General features: G+C 36.3%; 1 protein-coding gene and 1 long non-coding RNA gene across 2 annotated transcripts in view; one reads left to right on the top strand and one right to left on the bottom strand.

Moving 5' to 3' along the window:
* The window catches only part of FBXO8 (F-box protein 8), a 41,670-nt gene that overhangs the window by 16,008 nt on the left and 3,093 nt on the right, over nt 1-22,569 (top strand). Inside the window, exons 2-4 of the mRNA XM_036889174.2 lie at nt 757-1,093; nt 3,972-4,098; nt 22,288-22,406. Coding sequence (XP_036745069.2) covers nt 765-1,093; nt 3,972-4,098; nt 22,288-22,406 — 575 coding nt within the window. The 5' untranslated portion in view covers nt 757-764. The remainder of the gene's footprint in view (nt 1-756; nt 1,094-3,971; nt 4,099-22,287; nt 22,407-22,569) is intronic.
* Nucleotides 17,706-19,960, bottom strand: LOC130684102 (uncharacterized). Its single transcript, XR_008998248.1, has 3 exons — nt 19,834-19,960; nt 18,572-18,685; nt 17,706-18,002 (listed from the first exon to the last, which is right to left on the bottom strand). It is a non-coding gene; the product is annotated as an uncharacterized LOC130684102 (long non-coding RNA).

Raw genomic sequence — 22,569 nt, 5'->3', positions numbered from 1 at the left:
TCGCGGGGAGGGGGAGGAGCCTGGAGTGCGCCCTCTCCTCCTGCCTCTCCCCAGGCACCTCTGAGGGGTACTAGAGCTATGAGGAGAATGGGAAATTCGCACAAGTTGTGATTTTTTATTTAAAGCAACAACAAAACCAAAGAGTCATTACTGAGCTATTTCTCATATAGTTCTAGGTGCCTAATTTATAAGGTTTCTGAATTAGACTTCAGGGCCCATGTTACATTTTATTACAACTTAAGTGTAGACTGGCAAGAATTAAACAAAAAGCCTGTTTCACAGCTGTTACGCATCTGGGACTTTGGTTAAAAGGGGCTTCCTTGGCTTAGCCTGAGTTGTGATAAAAAGCAGGGGCTAGAGGCCTTTTAACTAAAGTCCGGTGCTCTGATCAGAGCTGCTTTTAATACTGGCCCATAAGTCTACATAATCATAATTTGTAAGAGTCTTTAGGACATCAGTAACTTTTAAACCTTATCATGTGAAAAATGATTATGTCACTTGTGGATTTTAAAAGTAGTCAGCAAACTGGAAGAAAGTTGATGATCAGACCAGATATTTCTGAAACTTTCTCTGTCCAAGTCTTATACTCAGGATGTTCCAACTATTCTTTGTCATATTAAAAGGAATACCTTTTAATATGCTTTAATCAGGGCTGTTAACCGCCGATGAATGAACGCTTCCTGTCAGAGCTGTTGTACGCTGGGAAAGGTGGGCGCGTTTGTTGCTGTAGCCTCACTGCGTCTGGCTTTCTCCCAGGCTTGCAGATGGGTCAGGCGCTGTGGAGAGTGGCCAGAAACCAGCAGCTCCAGCAGGAAGGCTACAGTGAGCAAGGCTACCTCAGCAGAGAGCAGAGCAGACGGATGGCCGCCAGCAGCATGCCGAGCGCCGGTCATCGGAGACAAGTCCAAGGAGGCATAGATAGATACCATCTTTTGAAGGCAAGGAAATCTAAAGAACAGGAAGGCTTCATTAATTTGGAAATGCTGCCTCCTGAGCTAAGCTTTACCATCTTGTCCTACCTGAATGCAACTGACCTCTGCTTAGCTTCCTGTGTTTGGCAGGATCTTGCGAATGATGAACTTCTCTGGCAAGGGTGAGTTCAACCCACCGTGTTTGCTTTCGGTATCTCTAAAGGTGATCATGCTTAAACGTTCTTTTAGTAACAGATCTCTATGCATTATGAAGTATTTCTTTTTAACTTGGGCTTGTAGTTTGAATTGCTTTTTCTCATAACCAGGAAAGATCAAGATACAGTTATCATCACAGTCAAAATCGATATTGGGAAAAGAGGGACAGTATAAAAGCAAATAGTGACTTCACAGTTAGGAGAAAGATTACTAGTCAAGATGTGTTGGTTTATTGTACAAGTTGTTCAGTGAGAATTTACAGTACAGAACTTAATGTTCACAGCCCTGATGTAGTTTGTACTTCCCCTAGGAAGAACAGGCATACTTAAAAATCAATTAGTATTTCCCAAACCTTATTGTTTTCAGTGGTTACACATGGAGTCCATGTGTGTATGTTTACCTATTTATGTATTTATTTTTATCAGAGGTGCTTGTTAGCATGAACTTTAACTAGTGAGTACCTCATTTTTTTTTCTAACCACCACTTCACCAATGAAGTAGGAAAATATTAGAAAACAAGGGGTTAATGTACTTGCCAAAGTGCAATAGATTATAGAAATTTTAACAACTACTGTACCAGTTTAAATTAAAGTAATCTAAGAATGTTTGGAGTCTGTCTTACAGAACCTGAGTTATCCTTAAATAGCATCAAATATTTGAGTCATGAAAATGTTATCAAACAGAAGAATCATTGGATTTGGGGTTTTCTAGCATTGTTTGCCTAAGTTTATTTAAGTCTCATTATTTTAAAATGGGACTTCCTAACAATGTAAAACATACCCAAAACCTAAAGCCTTTTTGAGACTTTAAATAATTTCCAAGTGAATATCTAAATGATAAAATTAAGAAATTATATGAATAGCTGAACTTTAGTAAAAACATTATTACCAACAATGACATTCCTAACTGAGGCTTCCCAATACTATAGAATTATAGTATTAATTATAAGCTCATTTCTCAACCTCCAAATAGGTAAAAGTTGTCAGTATCGTTTTGTTCTCTCATTGTCTTGTCATTGTGCAGGTGCTGTGGAGGTGAGAAGACATTCTGTGATTTAGTGTTTAAAATAAGTTAGTTATTTTTTAATCATTTAGTATAAAAGGAAATAAGAATACTTTAAAACTGCATCCTTCTTTATTTATAATCTCTTTTCCACATTGTAGTATTCCCTGAAAACTTAACTTGTGATCCTATATTTGAACTTTGAAAAAAAAAAAGTTTAAGCTATCTGATCTCGATCAGAATGTATTCTTCACTTGGGATTTAAATCTGGATTGTTCATTTCTGGAAAAAATGCTTTCTTTATTATTTACAAATTATGTGTGTTTTTATGATACTTAGATAATTTTTTTCTTAATGACAAATTCCTTCTATTTTAAATTAAAGCCAGCTCAGATTTTATTTCAACTTTGGTTTTGTTATCAAGAGGTTCTTTTGCTTTCACATAGATTAGTGATAAAGGTTAAAAGCTGTGGAACAAGATTAAAGAGGCTGCTAAAACACTGATAATTTTCTGAAAAAGTTACTAAACTTACTGTTTTAGAATCAGTGATTTTATTTGGTTGGTAAAAATAATTCAAGGACATAAGTTAACTATTAAGATAGTTTCATATTAAATTAGGTATTTTATCTACTATCCTCACAGTTCTTTTTGTTATAGTCTGAGACTCTCATTTTCCTGTATGTTATGTGTGTGTCTGTGTGTGTGTGTGTGTGTCTGTGTATGTGTGAAAAGAAGGAAGTTTGAACTAAAAATCAATAATGAATATCAGAAAGTGAAACCATTTTCCTAGTTGCCACTACAAGGAGGTGTTTCTGAACACAGAATTTAGACAATTTTGAGATAGAATCGTTAAAAGAGTATATCAAAATATAGTTTCATACTCTTGATGTCTCTAGAGTAATGCACTTACATTCAATGATCTATGGTGTGTGTCTAGAATTTCTAGGCTTTGTAATAAAATAAAACTTTTGCCTTCAAATAATAACCAGTAGCTAATGCCTCTGTACAGAATTGGAAACCATTATCCCAATCAGCCGAAGTAGTGTGTTTTGAGATATGAACTGTTAGCATTTAAGGTTTTATACAGTTCTTAAACAATCAAAAAATCACTATGATAGTAAAGTACCAGTGTTAGGAAGCAGTATCTACACACAGCTAAGCGTCCCATCACAGTTTGTGCTTTATGTACTGAAGTTACAGCATCACTGTTTCTATGTAGTTTGCCTGTGGTTACTGTATGTATTGTTAAGAAAAACAAAATTCTCCCTCTGCCCAACAGTCTTTTCCTCCCACTCACTTTTATTTCTCAGTAGAACACATAGTTACTTAATCCTGTTTGGCTTCTTAGTTAAGATTTCAAGCTCTGGAGTAAGTGAGCCTCCTTGAGTTCAAACCCTTCCTCTACACAAATTAGCTGGGCAACTTTTTATCATGTCTGTGTTTCTTTGTCTGTAGCACCAACATCATAGGATTGTTGGAAACATTTATCAAGGTAATACTATGGAAATGTTTTAAATAGTGCCTGGCATCTAGTATATACTTGATAAATGTTAGTTAGCATTACTATTAGTACTAGTGGTTTATATTTAACTTCAGATAATACTCATGAATATTATTAACCCTTCTATTTCACAATTATTAAGTACATCAAAATTGCTAAATTGGAGGCATTTTCCTATCACTCTGTAGTAAAGCAAATAGAGAATTAAAAATTTTCAACTTTAGAGCTATAAAATCCAATTTTATCATTTCATGTTGCTGTTTTAGCATGTGTATGTGTGTTTAACCTAAGAATTTAAATATGGTAATATTTTCTTGTCTATTTTCTTGTACTTTCACAGGTTGTGTAAATCCACTTGGGGTCACTGTTCCATATACAGTAAGAACCCACCTCTAGGGTTTTCTTTTAGAAAATTGTATCTGCAGCTGGATGAAGGCAGCCTCACCTTTAATGCCAACCCAGAGGAGGTAAGTGAGGAATTTGCAGGTTTGTAACAGTGGAACTTCATTACTGTCTTGCTGCAGCTTTCTGGTGTAACAGACTTGCAGGTAAAGTGACCAGTCGTTGAGTGCACCTTTGCAGTCACTGCACAGCCCATATCTGAAGTCAGTGCTGTAGGGCGCGGCCATTTCTCCTGCCTCACGTGCCTCCTTCTACACCTTCTTACCTGCTCACCATATGGAGGCTCCATGACAGATCTGCAGTCCTCTACTGGTCCCAGTTCAGATGTTACTACACTGGAAGTGGAAAGCACGAAATAGGTTTACCAGATTTTATTTGCAGCACTTTCTTCCTATCCTATTGCTGCTGTTTAGTAAAGGTGGTACTTTTATCAGAGATAATCACGAAGGACATTGCTTGCTTATAACACATCAGAATGTAGTCTTTAATGCCTTTAACAATCTAATTCCATGTTGCCATAGAAACTGCTTATAGATTTTGTTATAAAATTGAATAATTTCATAGGAATTATCTAATTGTTTCTTAACATAATATATAAGAATGATCAAAATCTGAAAACAGTTCTTTTCCCCCATTTTCATTTTAATATACCCTGGAAAGAAGTATTTAAGTATCTCTCATTTTTAAGACTACTGGAAATTACAAGACACCAAAAAGTACTACTTCTGGATGGACTATATTCTGTGGGAAAATTTAACTGGCAGTCATTTAATTTAATTTATTTAATTTTCAAAAACCAACTTTTTTCATTTGTTGCAGAGGTATTGAAGTACTTGTTTAAATTGTGCAGTCGAATATATTTAAAAGTAACTTTTGCTGTGTTATAATTAGAAATGTTTTGCCCCTGCAAAATATTTGAATATTAAACAGAAATAGCAATTTTATAAATATGCTTATAATATAAAAATTAAATTTTCATTTGTTATATATGATGTTTTTTGTTAAATTTTTCTTACACTTGAATTAAACATAAAATATAATACCATTGCAAAAGTTTACTGATACACACACATTATCTGTTAAGTGTTAGCCCCATAAATACAAAGTTTGTATGTATTATAGAGCCTGGTATAAATATCTAAATTATTTGTTTTTTTCCTTTCACTACTGTTCAAAGAGTTTTTACTTTCAGTGAATAGAAGACTGATACTTTTACTGAAAGTAGAATGATTTTTAAATTAAAATCTCAAATTATATTTTTGAAACCAATATTACATGAATTTTTAGGATCGAATAGTCATTCTTTAGCAAGCAAATGAATGAACTGTCATAAATTTAGGTTTTGCAACTTGTCCATTTACTGAAATTTTTTATGATGACTTTTTTATAAAATACACTTGTTTTTACTTTATTTTTGGTCAAATTCAAGTTCTATTCCTTCTAAATATATAGCAACAGTAAGCGTGTCACCTTTCGATCTTGCACTATGGCCTGCTTGCTCTGTACAAGAGTTCTGCTACACTTAGGTATCTGAAGAGCAGCATAGTTCAGGGATTTCATTACTCTTGTTACTACAATCAGATATTACTTGCTGCCAATTAAAACAGTTTATACTTTAAAATAAGATATATATGTTGCATTAGTCTCTTGAGTTAACTGACAATTGCTGGAGAAGAACCAGGGCAGACCAGTACAGTGTTTTACTCTAGATACATAAGAATCAGGAAAGAGGCTTCCAAGCCCCGTGTCATCATGCCCTTCACCGAGGCATGCAGGCTCCTGTCATGAATTATACTGACGTTGAGTAAAACCATCACCTTTAATTCATATCACTTACATATGTTACATTCTAAGGAAAATGTAGCTTGGTAAGTACTGAGTTGTAGATTTACAAAGTCAGAAAAGTTGGATGTAATGGCTGATACTGATTATGGTAAGTAATCGTTCCTTGCTAAAGGAGTTACAATTTTTTTAACAAATTATAAAGCCATCCTTCTTTTGCAAAGATGAAACTGTAGAAAGGCCTTTATACACTAGAATATGATATGGATAGCTTGACTATCTAAATTGGAAAAGCTAGATGTCAAAATATATTTCCATCTTTGTAGCTGCATATATCAGACTAGAGTTCTAATTATACCTCCTCTGGAGTTTTTGGAGGGGGGGCAGAGCAAAGAGGTAAAATTAAAATCTTCTTTTTATATGATGACATTTTTTTAAAATCTTAAGTCAGATGTTTACCAAGAGGGGGGATTGAAGTTATTCAGATTTTTAGATATTCAGATTGTACTTATCCATCCTACCTCCCATTGTTATTGAGAGTTGGCTGTATTTTCTCTTTCTTCACTCCCTTGCCTCTTTTAAAGATAACCTGGAGCCTTCCAGAACTATTGAATTCATCCTTCTGATAGGAGCAAGTAGTACTGCCAAGAGACATAGAGCTGAACCATTCAGAGTGACTTGTGGTTCCAGAATTCTGGCTCGATGCTTTTATGAACATCAGTAACTTAGCAGGTGTTGCCTAATAGCAAAATAGAATTATTTCTTTACCAGAATGTGCTTAGGTTATAAATAGGCAAAGAAGTACGTTCAAATGCACTTGTAGGTGCAGAGAAATGAAAGGAAGTATTTTAATGATTGTATTGTTGACTTTCTTTCATTAACTAATATAAATAACCAATGCCGATTGGGTTATTCATCACAGTCAAGCTTTCAAAATTGAAATTATGTGATTGAGTTATTTTGATAGATGTTTTTATATAAAACTCAGCTGAGTCATACTTTAACCAGGTATTAGAGTGACTCTTGCCAAGTTTTTTGAGTGCTAGAAATCAGGAAGTACTTTTTGAAGGTTGCTTTATTTTTACCCCCTCACTGGAGCACTGTATGAGATATGTTATTTTGGGTTCATTTAAGCCTGAGCCATAAATGAGTTTTGCTAATATGTTTAAAGGGAAGTGATATTTATTGTAAGTACCTGAGATAGAATGTGTGTATGTAATTGTTCGGTATTGTAAAAAATCTACACTTCCGTAATTTCTGGTTCTGTACTTAACATTTTGATAGCAAGCATCATTAAAATATTATAAAAATAAGAATACTTACAGCCACAGGGAACAAGATTCTCCAAAGGACATCGTTCATGTCACGGATATGGGTAACCAAACTCCACAGCAACTGCTGACAGTGGCTCATGGGGTGGGGGAGAACAGCTGCGCAGTTTGTGGTACGATTATCTAGCACGCTTTTGTTCTATGCATGACATTGTGATCTCAGCTGTATGTAAGTCTTGATCTCGTGCATGAGCTTGTGTACTTTGTGGCAGGTGACCACATTCTAATAAAGGAATGTGCTAAAAACCATCCATTTACATTAGGCTGTATTTCCCCTGCATGTCCAAGTTACGTGTGTTGATTGTGTTCCACTAGCAATATTATAATAAAGTAATTTTACTTATCAACTAGTAAGCTATATTCCTTGTGCTCCATTTAGTATATAAACATTTTCTTGGCATAGTTATTTTTAAATTCAGAATCTGAAAAACTGGTAGTGAGCAGCATGGTTTAACTTTAATATAGTGCAGGTTTATTTTTCTTTGTGTAAAATATGTTTAAAAAAATTTTTTTTTAAATATAATATCCTCATTGGGGTTAATAAAAGAAGTCTTTTTTTAACTATGTAAGCACATTTTCACTGTTTCAAACAGAACAAGCCACAATCATACAATTTTAGGCGTTTTATTAGATCTGGGATAGAATCTAATGTGATAAATATTCTAAATTTGAACTGTGTACATGTTTCAGATGGAAATGCATAAACTGCTTATTTTCAAGATAACATATTCTTTTCATTGTTGGACCAGCTAAAATATAAACAGAATCTTCAGTTCTCCCATTTAGAAAAGTATTCAGGAGTTTATACTCAATTTTTATGAATAATATCACAGATACTAAGTCTTACTGACTTTTGCTCCATTATACAGCAGCAAAGTGTTCATTCCCAATACTTCATAGCATAGTGGTGATAAAAAATAACTTTTACTTTTATTCCTAGGGATAGAAAACCGCGAATGGTTTCATCAGAATATAAGATAAGCATGTGTTAAATATATTAAATGTATTCTTTGGAATAATTACTCCCCCAGATAACGGATGTAGTACAAGAAGTTCCCTAGTCTTACAACCTGACCATGACAGGTTATGATTAGTCATCTTATTTACAGAATGACTTTTTGATTGTTCACATGTGAGAGTATCACCTAAATTTATTGACATAGTGTCTTTTTCTATTTTTTTGGTTAAGTACTGTTCCAGGAACACATTCTGAGATATGCTAGTATAAATTATCTGTAATCTTACTATATGTAAAGAAGTTTGTCCTACATGAATGGACACCTAGATTGAATGATGGGAGTGCCCTTTGTTCACTGATGGCTATCTCATGTTCATTTCATCTGTATGTAGTCTTCTTTCTTATTCAAAGTCTATGAATCTATAATTATTTGTTCTCTTTCCTTCAGCTGATAGTATTTATTATAACTAAATAAAACTGAGAGTTGGGTCTTGAAAGACATAAATTTTTCTGTATTCTGAATATTGATTGTCATCTAATATGTTAAGAAGGAAAGTGTTGTTTTGGAAAACACTGAATTCCACTAACTGCCTGTAGACACTGATATAAGTGTGCATGTCAAATAATTTGTAGCAGATCATTCATCATTGTACCCTTGGTATCGAGTTCTGTACACCATTAAATCTTGTGCAACACAAGGCTATTCCCAGTGAAGGCTGACAGACCACTGAGATGCTTTTTAGTTTGGCCAAGTTTATTCCTAGTTGTGTAGGTCGAGAAATTTGACTTTATATTTCTACTGAAAATGGATCAGTCTCTCAGGAGTAAGCTGGGCATACTTCAAACAATGCCTGACAGCATAAAGAAGCAAAGATAAACTAAAAGTCCTAAACTCTTCTAGCTTATGTTATAAACTAACATGTATCTAGCAATAATGGGGTCCTCCGTGCCCTTCACTGTGCTTCACTCAGCCAGTTTCCCATTTTATGATCTGCTACTTGCCATACCCACTTTTCCCTGTGCCTATCAGCCAGCATGTTTTGGCTGGAAGTTACAGATAACCTAACTCATGGTGGCTTAAACCACATACATTTATTTGCTTCAGAAGAGACCCAGTATCCCAGTTATTTCAGTGGTAAGCTGATCTCATGTTCCCTCAGTGCATTGACCTTTTCTGTCTCTTGGTAACACGGTGACTACACTGCTCCAAACATCACACCCTCATATGAAAAGCACCCTCAGCACAGGGAAAGGGGGCAAACTGTCCTCAAATTCCTTATGCTCATCAGGGAGAAAAAAATCATTTACAGGAGCCAGCAGTATACCTCTGCTCACTTGTGTTAAACAGCACTGAGTCATATCGACATCCCTTGACCAGTAGAGAACAGAAATAAGGGCTTATGTGATTGGCCCAGACGTCATGATTTAGCAGCAGTGGCGAGATGAGGAGCAGGGAAGAGGGAAACCGCCTTCGAGCAGGTAGCTGAGCATCTGCAGCACTGTCTTTACTGGTCAGCCACTCGTGAAATTTGCGGCTCTGCTTCCCTTCCTTCTGGGCTCTGCTGGTTTAGCAGCCCTCATACCCGAAGGAGGAATCTTGACCCCAGAGCACAGTGGTTCAGGTTTGTTTCTGAGACTGCCTTCTCGCCATCTGGGGTCCTCCTGCTCCTGAGCACAGGTAACTATGCCGTGGTTGAGGTGATTCAACCTAATGAACAGGAATAGTTACCCCCACACAGTGGGGAAAAACAGAAAGATGCAGGTGAGACTCAGATGTCATAGAGTTCCTTCAGATGCCACCGTGTCCTATGGTAGAAGCAATTTTCTTTTTAAAAATCACAATCGCCCTGTATGGGCAGGGTTTAAATCCCATCATTTAGGCTCCTCACTAGGTAAAGAACATCAGCCAGGTGAAAAGTTGGCTCCATTCCCAGCCTCGAGGAGTTGAACACAAATTATTCCGAATTAATCATTAAGTTTATTTCCCTCGGCTTCCATGAAATCCATGCAATTCAGTTCTGACCTATGAAATGGGAGGAGGAGATATGGGCACAGAAAGATTTTTTTTTAATTTCAAAAAGAGACAAAGGAAAGTGTGTGTGTGCTGTGTGTGCACCCACATGTACAAGTACACTTCTGGACGGTGGTGTATCCAGTGTGATGACAGGAACACGTGCAGCCATCTTGCAGCCATGAGGGGCATCAGCAACACTGAGAATAGCACATCAGAAAGACAGAATGGGATCCAGGATGCCATGCGTGAGCCTCACAGCCCTGGTGGCAGATCACTTTGGAACTTCTTGTTATACACAGGAATAAATCTCTTTGCCTTTTTTGAGTCAAGGCTCCTATTGTTTGCAATCAAGAACATCCTAAGGCGGTATTATCACCATCATTACCCAGATTCATTAAGAATTTGATACATAATCCTGAACACAAATTATTTCTAATAAAAATAAACAAGGCTAATTTTCATTAGCAATAATTTTGTCTCCAAGTTGGCTGACAAGAATCTAATCAAAGCCAGAGGAGCTAGTTAACAATGAGAATAGTCCCTGACCAAATATAGCTTAAAAATCTTTCTCCTCAAAAAGGATTATATACTCAATGGGCTAAAATGCTCAAGTTCCCTGGAAAAGCCCCTTTCCCTGTTCAGCATTAGAGTCAAAGCAAAAAACTATGCCTCAGACACTAAATATTTACCTCTGTCTCAGTAAGTTCATACCTTCAATCTACTTAAAACTAGTTAAGTCATGTTACACGTCTGTAGGCCATTCACTTTCCTAGAGCCCCATAGCATGTGTGAATGTGTATGGGTCTATCTGTCTCTTTTTACTCTGATCCATAATGTGTTGATTTTATGTTTAAGAAGTGAACTTTACCATGTGTCTATTAGGTCAACTTCATTTTACACCCTACCCTGACCATAGTATCTCTTGGCTACCCTCTCCATCCCTTGTTTCCAAGAATCATTCCAGTGTGGGGGATAGAATCAATCCACAGAAGCATGTTTGTGGACTCTGGGTAAACCTTTTGTAAGTTTCAGGAGAAACAATTTCCCAGGCCCTCTTCTAGTCTTAATCTAATTGAAAAACATATACAGGCCTGGAGTAATCCATAGTTTATTCATCAGTCGAACCACCTGATGTACTTTGCTTTTGTTTTCCTGAGCATGCTACGAGAGATACTGTCACTTCATTTAATGTGAATTGTTTGGAGTAAAAGTAAACAGAAATTAATGAACAATGTTTCTGATCCAGGACTTTCAAGTAGAGAACTAAAATTGGAATTTAGCGCCATGACATCTCTACTGCCAACACCAAATTAAAAAATATTAAGTGCTAAAATGAGCAAGATCTTTTCCTTGTTTAAATTTTACTTTTGTTATCAACTTAAATAAATGTACCTGGAGAGTTTGCAATATTGTATTGATATTTTAAGTACATCTCAAGGAAGAATCTGTTTGCATTTTATTACCTTTATCATTGCCTGACCACCTTGATATCTCCAAAATGTCCTTCCTGATCTGATGTGGCCATACTGTCACTGAAACTTGATATCCCATTCTAGATTGGAGTTCTCAACTTCCATGTCCAAGATAATTGTCTGTCCTACATGCCTTCCTTGAATTTAGCAATTGCTGCTACCAGTGTCACAGTATCACTCCAAGATAGGAGGGCGTTATCACATAAAGACAGTATTTATCAGAGAAAGATAAAAGACAGTAATATATCCTAAGTTCTTGGACATCATCAATTTTCCAACATCCATTGAGCTAACTGCAGCTTTTGAAATACAGGAGTATGACGAGAACACTACATTAAATGCAAAGTTTTTAACCAACTAATATAGTGTACATTTATCCCTAATACTCTAATGTTTTCTTCTTTTATCATAAAGTTGCTGAACATATCTTCCTTATAATCAAAGCCCTAAGATCTTTGTGAACCACTTTGGCGTCAGTGTGACATGTTACTGTGTTGTTTGGCTTGTGACTCCGCCCTCTGAGAGTCTATAATACGTGGCATTTCAAAGTATACAGGAGTTTGGGTCCAAATCATAGGTTTTTGTTGTTGTTATTATCTTTTTTACCCCTCAGTTGAATTATATAATCCTTAAAAGTTTACAGCCTTTCTTGAAAGTCAGCTAGAAGCTTTATACAGATATATTCAAACGTTCATTTAACAAATATTTATTAAGTATCTCTCTACTTACTAATTATATGGCCAGTTGTTTGGCCTCTGTATGCTTCAGTTTCCTCTCTGTAAAATGGTGACCCTGCTGGTCTTTGTGTCATGGCAGGGCTGTGACTGTTAAGTGATATATGCTGACTGCCTAGTGCCTCTAAGTGCTTAACGAAATACACCGAGCACTGCTCTGGGCTTTGCGGTGCTTCCTCTCCTGAGACTTTCAGATCCTAGTAGATTAATATTTGGCACCTGAGTAATGGTCCTTCAAGAAGTATGTATCGGTCACACCAACACCTGGCTTTAGATGGTGATGTCATTTGACTTTAATTTCATTTCCCGGGATGTGCATATACAGCCTTTTGCATATGCAATAACTTTTTGTGACAGCAGTACTGCTTAGTTTAATCTTTTTGAGGACATTTTAAGCAATAATTAGGTGTCCAAAATTATGTTCAAATTAAAATGTGTTGGCTGAAATGGTAGGATGAGCAGATACTTTAATGACGTGAATAAATATACATATGTGCTGGCAGTTAGACTACCATTTAAATCCCAACTTCTCGGCTTGTCTAATATTAACATTTGGAGGGTTTTTAAAATGTGTTTGTTTCAGAGCTGTTAAAATGTTTATAAGTGAGCATAATAGAAAGGAATATGATAAACTAATTTTTATTTGTCAAAGTAGAGTTACTCATTAAATAGTAAATATATACACATTGCAAATGTATTTGGTGTGATTTTTGTAAGCAGGAGTTCTAAATTAGCTAACATCATTGTACCAATGTGTTACTTTCTCTTTGGTTTGAATTGTTAATAATCATACCTTAACCCAATGGAGTTTTAGCTCCATGATTTGATTAAAATGCTTGTTTTTCCAGCTTACAGACAGATTAGAGATAGAAGGGACTTTTCCAAGAAACTTAACCCAGCTACAACAGTCACAACACTAAGTATAATAATGATCGTTACATCTGATCATTAGGAGCGCTCTGTCATATAGGAAGTGCCTTCATACGCCTCGTCTTGATGTGTCCCAGCTCAGTGGAACTCTTTTGGGGGCTATTTTTCTTCTTGAGTCTATTAGCACTAATTAATAAGGAGTTTGTATTATTATTTAAAACCATTACTAGTAAGGGCCATATTACTTTGTCCTGTGTCACTGCCTTCCCTCCTAGGAAAAAGCAGCAGAGAGATTTGTCCTCTACCTCCCTCCCTTTTCCCTGGACTCCATTAGAGGGAATTTTCTATTTTTCTTTTGATTTCTTTTGAACTGTTCCTCCTTTACGTGAGATTTCCTGTTGACATCTCTAGCTAGAAATAATTTAGGGTGTGTATGTGATTTGTCTTAGCAATTCCTCAGCATTGTGCCTTTGAATATACTGAAAAAAAGTACTCTGTGAATTATTTTTTGGAAGCTGGAGTCCTTGCCATTCAAACAAGGTCAATAATTAAACTGATTTCATTCCATATTCCATACACAAAGCTGGACAGTGTGACTCTTCTTTCTTCCCCAGAGGAAATGTGACTTCCTGACCAATTTCAGCACCTGTGTCAGAGAGAATTGGCTACAGGATATTGGCACTTTCTCTTCCCTTCACAACTGTCACTTCTCCTACCTAAGTGTGGACAGTGGGTGGTCTCTCTTCTTCCTAGGGAAGAGGCAAGGTGGAATTCTGCAGTTCAGATCATCATCAAAATTATCTTATCATTTCTTTCCCAATTGTTCTGGCCCCTTTCCTTTTAGTTCTAAGTCACATCAAGCCTCCCAGTGAATGGCCTCATTATGGGCACTTCAATAAGAGGAAAACATTACTTATTACTCTTGTAAAATAATCTTTCCACATGACATTAAAAACCTGGGCCTAGATTTTACATTAGTGTTTGAATCTAGTGACTACATTCGGAATAACAATTATAATACCTTTGAGCGGCTTAGATCATCATGGAAAGCAGGGCGACACCTCTGAAGTAGGTGCAGCAGGTGGGCGTTCACGCAGGGCAGTGGTGTGGGGACTTAGAAGAAAACATGGCAGACCTCAGTGGGCAGGATGGCAATGAAACGACAAGACCAAAACAAGATATATAGTCTTAAAATTTCCCATAAGGAATAATCTGCATTTATTTTACTGCAGCTATAAAGCAAGGCATTGATTTTATGTGCAGAATACAAATCCCCAGATGAATTTCACCTGTTCACGTTCTATGTTGGCTCTTTTTTCCTTCACTATGTAACGCATGTTCTCTGATTTAATAGCATGAGTGAGAGCTTCTGACTTAGCAAAAATGAGTGGTTTCCTTTTTTGCTTAGCAGTTCTGAAAGCACCATCAGGAAGGAGAGACGCCACATTCTCAAAGCAGACAACGGGAATACTCTCTGTCCACCTGGAGGGTGCTAGTTATTTTTTACTATCTCAAAAGCAAGGTTTTCACAACATGCTCTGTATCTCCTAATTTTTACATCAACGTTTAGTGTGCAAAGGTGACATTTCAGTTCATTTCACTGTGGTTAAAATGTGTACTTGAACATTAATATATCAGCTCTCATATTGAAAGAAAAATTAAATGTTTAGATGGAACAATTTTGTTTTATAAATATTTAGTGTTAAAATTTAAGTATTGTTACTTTAAAAGCCCTCAAGTGTCCTTTTAGAAAGAAAGTTAAATGCAGTGCCCAGTTTGTTTTCCATTACGTAGTGCTCTGGGGACATGTTTATTACCTGGAAAGTAGTAGTCAAGGTATTACTGGATTTCACATTGCTCCATGAGAGCAAATTTGAACAAAACTAGCTAAATCAAGTCTTTTAAAATTTTCTTTGCTATTCTGTTCTTTAGGAAAACACATGAGGGGTACTGTTCTATCAGTGATTACTTTTGCTGATACCGAGTGCTGCGAACATTTCTTCTCAGCTGCCGAGCCCGCGGCCAGTACTTCCAGGGCCAGTAGTCAGCACTTTTCTTTCTTAATTAAGCCTCTTCTTGGGGCAGTTTTAGGTTCACAGCAACAGTTGGTACCTTTTCATTTAGCTTTGCAGACCTAGTTTTCAAGAATTCACTCTGTTCCCAAGTATGTATTTTTCTGGATTTAAATATACATGGTAGTGAAGCACACTGCAAATAATGATTTGAATTAAAAAAATAAGGCTTTATTAAAAGGGGAGAGAAGACCTGAGCATTTATGTGATAAAAGAAAAGGACTTAGGTGGGCATACATTAAACATGAATGGAAAGAGCCATTCTTACAGTAATAAGAAAAAGGAAAGATTCATTGTAGGTGAGTAAGCTCCAACATATCTTTTTCTTCATTCTACTTTCCTTCTTAATATTGGTTTAAGCTATTTGTGATTCATTGAATTATTTGTAAAAATAACCTAATTACATCAAAACAGCTCACCATTCTACCTAAATTATGTAAGTCTTAGTGCTATCACTTGCATAACAAATTTTACTGACTTTACAGAGTTTGCGTTACAAAATTTCTTGACTTTTTTTCTTGACTCACTGAAAACAACTGTTGTAATAAAGAAAACCTTAACATGAGATGGGGAGAATCCTCATGAACTTAACTGGGTCTCACAGCCGCTTGGCCCAGCTTGTGTTTATTCCTAGTGGACTCCCTGGTACACCCCGCACCACTGTTCATACAAACCTTTACCCCTTCACTCGGGGACCCAGATCAGCACCCCCTCCCGCTCTCTCTGGACGGCTTGCCCGCCCTAGAAGGGAAGTGGCATGCGCTTTGTTCTCCGCTTTCAGCGGCTGCTTGCCGTCCCCTGCACCTGCCTCTGGGCCAGCGCTGCTCTCCCGCCCTCTGTGAGGACCCCCGCTGGACGGTCAGCCCTCTTCCCTGCTCCCCTTTCTCTGCCCTGCTGCCCGCTTTATCGCCTCTTTCTCCTGCGCTTCAGTCTTTCCCTCTGCCCTCTGATTCTCTTTCTCCTTCTGACATGCATAGGTTAAAATTACCTTGTAAACAATTTCATTTGATCTTCGCCCTTGAATTTTGCCGGTTATTTTTTCCTCCTTTGTACCAAAAATATTTTGAAGTGAGTGGGTTATCTTCACTTTCCTCACTACGAACCTCCTACTTGGCTCTGAGCCCCTTTCCTCTGTGGAAAGAGACCTCACTACTTTCTTCTCTCCTAATCACCAGATCCAGGGCCCTGCTTTTCCGGGTTCACCTCCTTGAGCTATTGCAGAGGAAAGGGAAGCCAGCTAGCCGTGTTCTCTGCAAGGCATTGTCACATCTTCGCAATAGCCACTTAAGGATTGTTGCTTCTTGGGAAACTGAGGCTTGGAAAGGCTGAATAAACTATAGTCATATAATCCTTAAGTGGCAGAACCGTGAATGGGTCCCTAGTCTGAAAATTAAGCTCTTTCAACTATACTATGTAAATGCTTTTCTTTAAATTTGAAAGGCCCTTAGCCCCTGGGATATTATTCTGTCTGTCCTCGTTATTAGCTGCTCCCGTCTTTATTCTCCTTATTCAAGATACTTAATCTGTGCCTTCAACCCTCGCTTTTTTCTCTGTATCTTACAAAGATTGCCCACTGCCTACTCTGCCTTCCTAGTTGCATCTGTCATCACCTGAAATGCAGCATTTCTCAGATCAAACTCATCGTTTCCTTTAAATCAACACCTTCTGTAACGTATTTTTTTTTTCTATCAGTCATTTTTCTCTGTCAGTCATTTCCCTCTTCAACTAAGCCAGAAGCAACAGTTACCTTTCATATTTCATCATCCCTTGGCTTACTGGCAGCATATTACCATGTGCTCTCACTTCTTGTTTTCATATACATCGTCCCCGCCTTATCTGCGGGGAATACGTTGCAAGACCCCCAGTGGATGCCTGAAACTGCAGATAGTACCAAACCCTATGTATACTATGGTTTTTCCTATAAGTACACACCTGTGATAAAGTTTAACTTATTAAATACAGTCAGAGATGAACAACAATAAAATAGAACAATTTTAACAATATACTGTAATAAGTCATGTGAATGTGGTCTTTCAAAATATCCTATAGTACTGTATTCACCCTTCTTCTTGTAATGATGTGAGATAAAACACCTGCATGATGAGGTGGATGACGTAGGCATTGTGACCTAGTGTTAGGCTACTGCCGACCTTTGAGGACAGGCAGTCCTCTGCTGCCAGACCACAGCTGACCATGGCGGCGGAAACCCCAGACAAGGGGGGACTCCTGTGTGTTGCATATGTTGTTGTTTTTCATATGCTTTTAGAATATGTTATTTCCTTTTGCATTTCTACTGCATTTCCACATGGTCAAGCCTGGACAATTGTCGTAGCCTACTGTCTTAACTTCCCTTCCATTGTTTCTATTTATATTACTGTCAAATTTACATTGCAGGCTATTGCTTCATCTGTGACACATCTAATACAACATTGCCTGAAATATTCTTCTCCAGTGCACCCCTCATCCTGAGCTATCTAACCTCCCACACGTCTTTCAGAGTAGATGATCCAGGAAATCTTATCCAAATATCCTGTCACATAATGACTTTCCATTTCATTGAACTGCCTGCCGAGCTCTTTGAATGCCAGCTTATTTGTGCCTGATTTGACTGCCTTTATCATTGATTTATCACATAGGTGTCTTCTAGTTAGTTACCTGTCTTGTCTCCCCAGAGAATCTTTAGGTTTTTCTTAGAGCAAAATTGTCCTGTATTTCTCAGTGTCTGTCACTGGATACCTTGCATTTTTTTTTTTTTTTTTTTTATTATTGAAGGGTAGTTGACAACAGTATTGCATTACATTAGTTTCAGGTGTACAACACAGTGATTCAACATTTATATACATGATAATTCTAGGTACCAGGTATCACCATACCAGGTTGTTACAATATTTTGACTATATTCCTTATGCTATACATTACATCCCGGTTACTTATTTATTTTACAATTGGAAGTGTGTTTATATATATATATATGTATATATATATTTTGTGAGGGCATCTCTCATATTTATTGATCAAATAGTTGTTAACCACAATAAATTTCTGTATAGGGGGGTCAATACTCAATGCACAATCATTAATCCACCCCAAGCCTAATTTTCGTCAGTCTCCAATCTTCTGATGCATAACAAACAAATTCTTACATGGAGCACAAATTCTTACATAGTGAATAAGTTACATGGTGAACAGTGCAAGGGCAGTCATCACAGAAGCTTTCGGTTTTGTTCATGCATTATGAACTATACACAGTTCAAATATGAATATTCATTTGATTTTTAAACTTGATTTATATGTGGATTGGATACCTTGCATTTATACCTTGTGCTTAATATGTTTTTTTAATGAAGATCTAGACAATTTTAATATATTTGTTTTGATTCAATGTTTTAGAAATGCTTTTAAAGCAGATACATACCTATCTGTAAATTAGATATATACATAATATACATATATCTAATTTAAAAACTAGTCTTTGGGTGTCCATGTTTATATTTAAATCTAAGGTTAAGTGGATACTTCAAAATATCCAATTTTAAGAAATTTGAGGTTTGGAACATGAACTTTATTAACCAGTTTGTTGTTTTCCAAAAAGATATGAAGCCTGATACCTATATCCAATCTGTTTTTATACTAGGGTTTTATTTATTTCATAATTGTAACTTTCCTTTAAAACCATTTCTTAAAATCTATTTTGGACAGTAGTTTCAGTTGACAAGAGCTTCTCTTTATGGTATGGAACCAACTCATTATAGGACTGATACCATCATGATTTGTCTCAAGTTATATGACAAAAATGTCTTCGAATTACTGCACATGAAAAAAAAAAATGAAATACACTGTGACTAACAATTTAGAGAATTCTCTAAGTTAACCAGAGCAGAGTTTATATAGTGGAGTTAAGGTTTATATAGATTAAGCAATCAGGGTAAATAGTAATAATTTGAAACTTAAGCTTATTTTGGAAATATAAACAAAAACTTGAATCAAGCAAATGACATACTATTTGCCTTTGAATAACTCAAATTAGTTGTAGTTGCAAGCATGCTCTTCTTTATTTGGTGAGCCTCTTACTGACACTCACCAACTATAATCCTACATTCATCTAGAATAGGAGTTCCTAGCCAGCAGATGGGATTCAGGCATTTAATTTGTATTTTTAAATGTGAATTATTCTGGGGAGAAGTTCGATAGCTTTCCTTGAAAATGCGTACAATGTCTGCTCCTTTTTACTTGTGACAAAGCCTCTCAGATTCTTAGTCTTAATCTTTTCCTCTTCCCTAAACTGCTTTTTTAGGCCTAATATCTTACATACCTCAGCTCTTTCTTACATAACATGAATTCTCAATCCTTCAGCAATCTTATCAGGTCCTTATTTCCTTTATCCAGATAAGTTTTATCTTGTGGATATGCCTCATATATCCAGAGTTGGATGAGTTTATAGGGAATCATGCAGACTATAGTGAACTACATACAACCTTCCTTATTCTGGGAAAGTATGTTAAAACAGACTAATATTAATGTTCATGATTTCCTTTGCCTGTGAGATACAGCACACACACACACACACACACACACACACACACACACCCTCTGAGAATTCTAGTCTTAATTTATAACTAGTATGTTATGTGGTCTAGCATAATGCTCTCTGTACCATTATTCAAAACTTTTATCAAAAATCAAAATACACCATTTATTAAGCAAATGCATGGTTATCTAACAGATCTCATGCTGTGGTTTCTTTTCTGATCCATTGCTTACATAACTACAAAAAAATGGGTGGTTGTCAGCTTGCTTGTTGAAGAAAATCATAGCCTGGTCCCATACTTCTTCCTATTTGCCATCCCTTCACCCGTCACTTTAATAACCTTTCTTCCTGTCCAGAGGAATCCCAGGCCTGAAACTGACACCTTCATTTCCCACAGAGGCAACAGAGTCGGCTTATTTCAAGCCGTGTCCCCTGTTTTCAGGATCAGGTTCAAACTGACCGTGTGTACGTGCTCACTCTTCTGTATTTGATTGATTTCGGAGAACTCAAGTTAGGTCACATACTAAATTCTCAAAACATGTGCTCCATAAAAAACAAATGACCAATGATATATTTTTGTGATGCTTACATGAGGCAAATACCAATGTTAAACTATGTGGAGCATCAAATGGTATTAAAATGGCATGTATCATATAATTAGAGAATTATTTAATACTCAGTGGATCATATCAGTGGCTTTTTATATTTTGTGTATTTTTTTAAATAGATTTATATATCTTAATTATTGATTTATAAATAGGAATAAAGAGCTTAATTGACATTCCTGTGTCTTTGAATCACTTTGATTAAAATTAAGCACTGGGAATATTTCTGAAATATTGTTACTCTTTTTTAAATGGAGGAATTTGGGGAAATATCAAGCCTGACAATTTTTGCCATAGATCAATTAAATATACAGTCAACTCTCGATTATTCAAACTAATGGAGGAAAGGATGGAGCAAGCATTTCTACTTCTGTAGTTCCTGCCCCCTCAGACGGTTGCTGAGAGCCTCATTCCAAGCAGATTCTTTAGCTTTCCATCTTAATCACGCTGTATTCTCCAGCCTTGTAGCCAGGATGCAGCCCAAAATACGGCTTACAATTGAGTTGACAAGGAAGTTTCATGTTATCACATTCCGCTCTTCTGTACATTTTTTTTAAACCCATACTTAGCATTTCTTTTTTACTATTAAAATTCACCTGAGAATTCAATTAACATTGCCATTAGTTTATTATCCTGATGGCTCATAAAGTTGGTTTTCTATAAAAAAAAATCATTGAATTACTGTTTACAGATAATGATAACCTTTCAAAAACATTACCTCATGGTGCCAAATTGCTTTTTTAAACATGTTACTATAAAAATGTTATGAGAGTTTTTATCTTAAAGGATCTTATATAAAAATTCTTCCAACTTTTTGAATTTTAATGTGTGCAATATTTCTGAGGACTGTATGTGTTTGTGAAAGGGGTGAAATGCTGGAGGAATGTGTGTGCAAAATCAGGATGTTGTGTGTATATAATACATCATTTTCTTGACCAGTGAACTGCACAGTGTACGGCTATCCAGACATAAGCATTCGTGGGAATGTGCCTCTCTGGATAACTGCGAGTTGAAATAAACACACCTGCCTTTTATTTCAATATGCTGCACATTCAAATCCCATAAAGCACTTATTTGAATGTGAGCTCCATAATCACAAGAGAACATTGGTTTCAGCGTTTGATTTTTTTCTGTTGATGTTTTCTTGTTGATGATTTAAATCTAAAGTAGGTACAAATGACTGGATAATGCTTCTCTGGAAAACTGCATGCAGAGAAAAGGAAATTCAAAGATAAATCCTATGAAGAACATTGAAATTGTTTTGTCCTCTTATTTGCCTCAGTATGTATTGGAGTTAAATTCTTACAGAATGTAGCCATTCTTAAAGCCAAAGTATGCATGACCCATACACCTGCCTGGAACTGTGCCTGCTTTATTTTAAGTTAAATAATTTAATTTTTTTTTCTTTCCAAAATAAACTTGTTAGTCTTTCATTTGAAGAATCTTTCTGTTTCTCAGTAAGTTATTTCATTGAATCATGTATTGAAGTCTGTATCTGAGCTTCAGGAAAGCATGTTTTCTTTTTAGGCAGTGGGGTTATGTTTGTTGTAAGGCCTAACGTCTGTACAGTCATTTCACTGTCCTTTTCCTCACCCCTGATTTTAGGCCGTATTTCTTGTATAGTTGGTTTTAACTGACAAGAGCCACAAAATTGATTAGGATTTCTCTAGGAGTCTTAACTTTGAATTTCCTACCTTTCATTGCATGTAAACTATCAACCACAAGTAATAGTTTCAGTTCAAGTTCTAGCTTGTATTTTGCATGTTACAGCTATAAAAAGTCTATTAATGCTGGAAAGACTATATGTCTATTGTGCTGCTATTGCCTAATTGTTAAATTTTTAAATAAAACCTGATTTTATTTAGGTAGATTTGTCTTTCTGCCATAGGGAGTGAACTACTTTATGTCCAAGGGTATCCTAGATGATTCACCAAAGGAAATAGCAAAGTTTATCTTCTGCACGAGAACACTAAATTGGAAAAAACTGAGAATCTATCTTGATGAAAGGTAAAAAAAATTAAAAAAAAAACTTAAGTTCATCAGTAGTTAGTTAAGTAGTGCTTTTAGTGAGTTAAGTTTTACTTTAAAAGCTATACTTCATAGCAGCCATCTAGTTGCAAAACCTGTCGCAGCCATTGTGCTGTGAAAGCAGACAGACAGTGTGTAAACA

Source organism: Manis pentadactyla, chromosome 1 (genome assembly GCF_030020395.1).
Source record: "Manis pentadactyla isolate mManPen7 chromosome 1, mManPen7.hap1, whole genome shotgun sequence".
NCBI classification, from domain to species: Eukaryota; Metazoa; Chordata; class Mammalia; order Pholidota; family Manidae; genus Manis; species Manis pentadactyla.
Note: the sequence above shows the minus strand (reverse complement) of the source record. Positions and strands in the feature narration are given on the sequence as shown.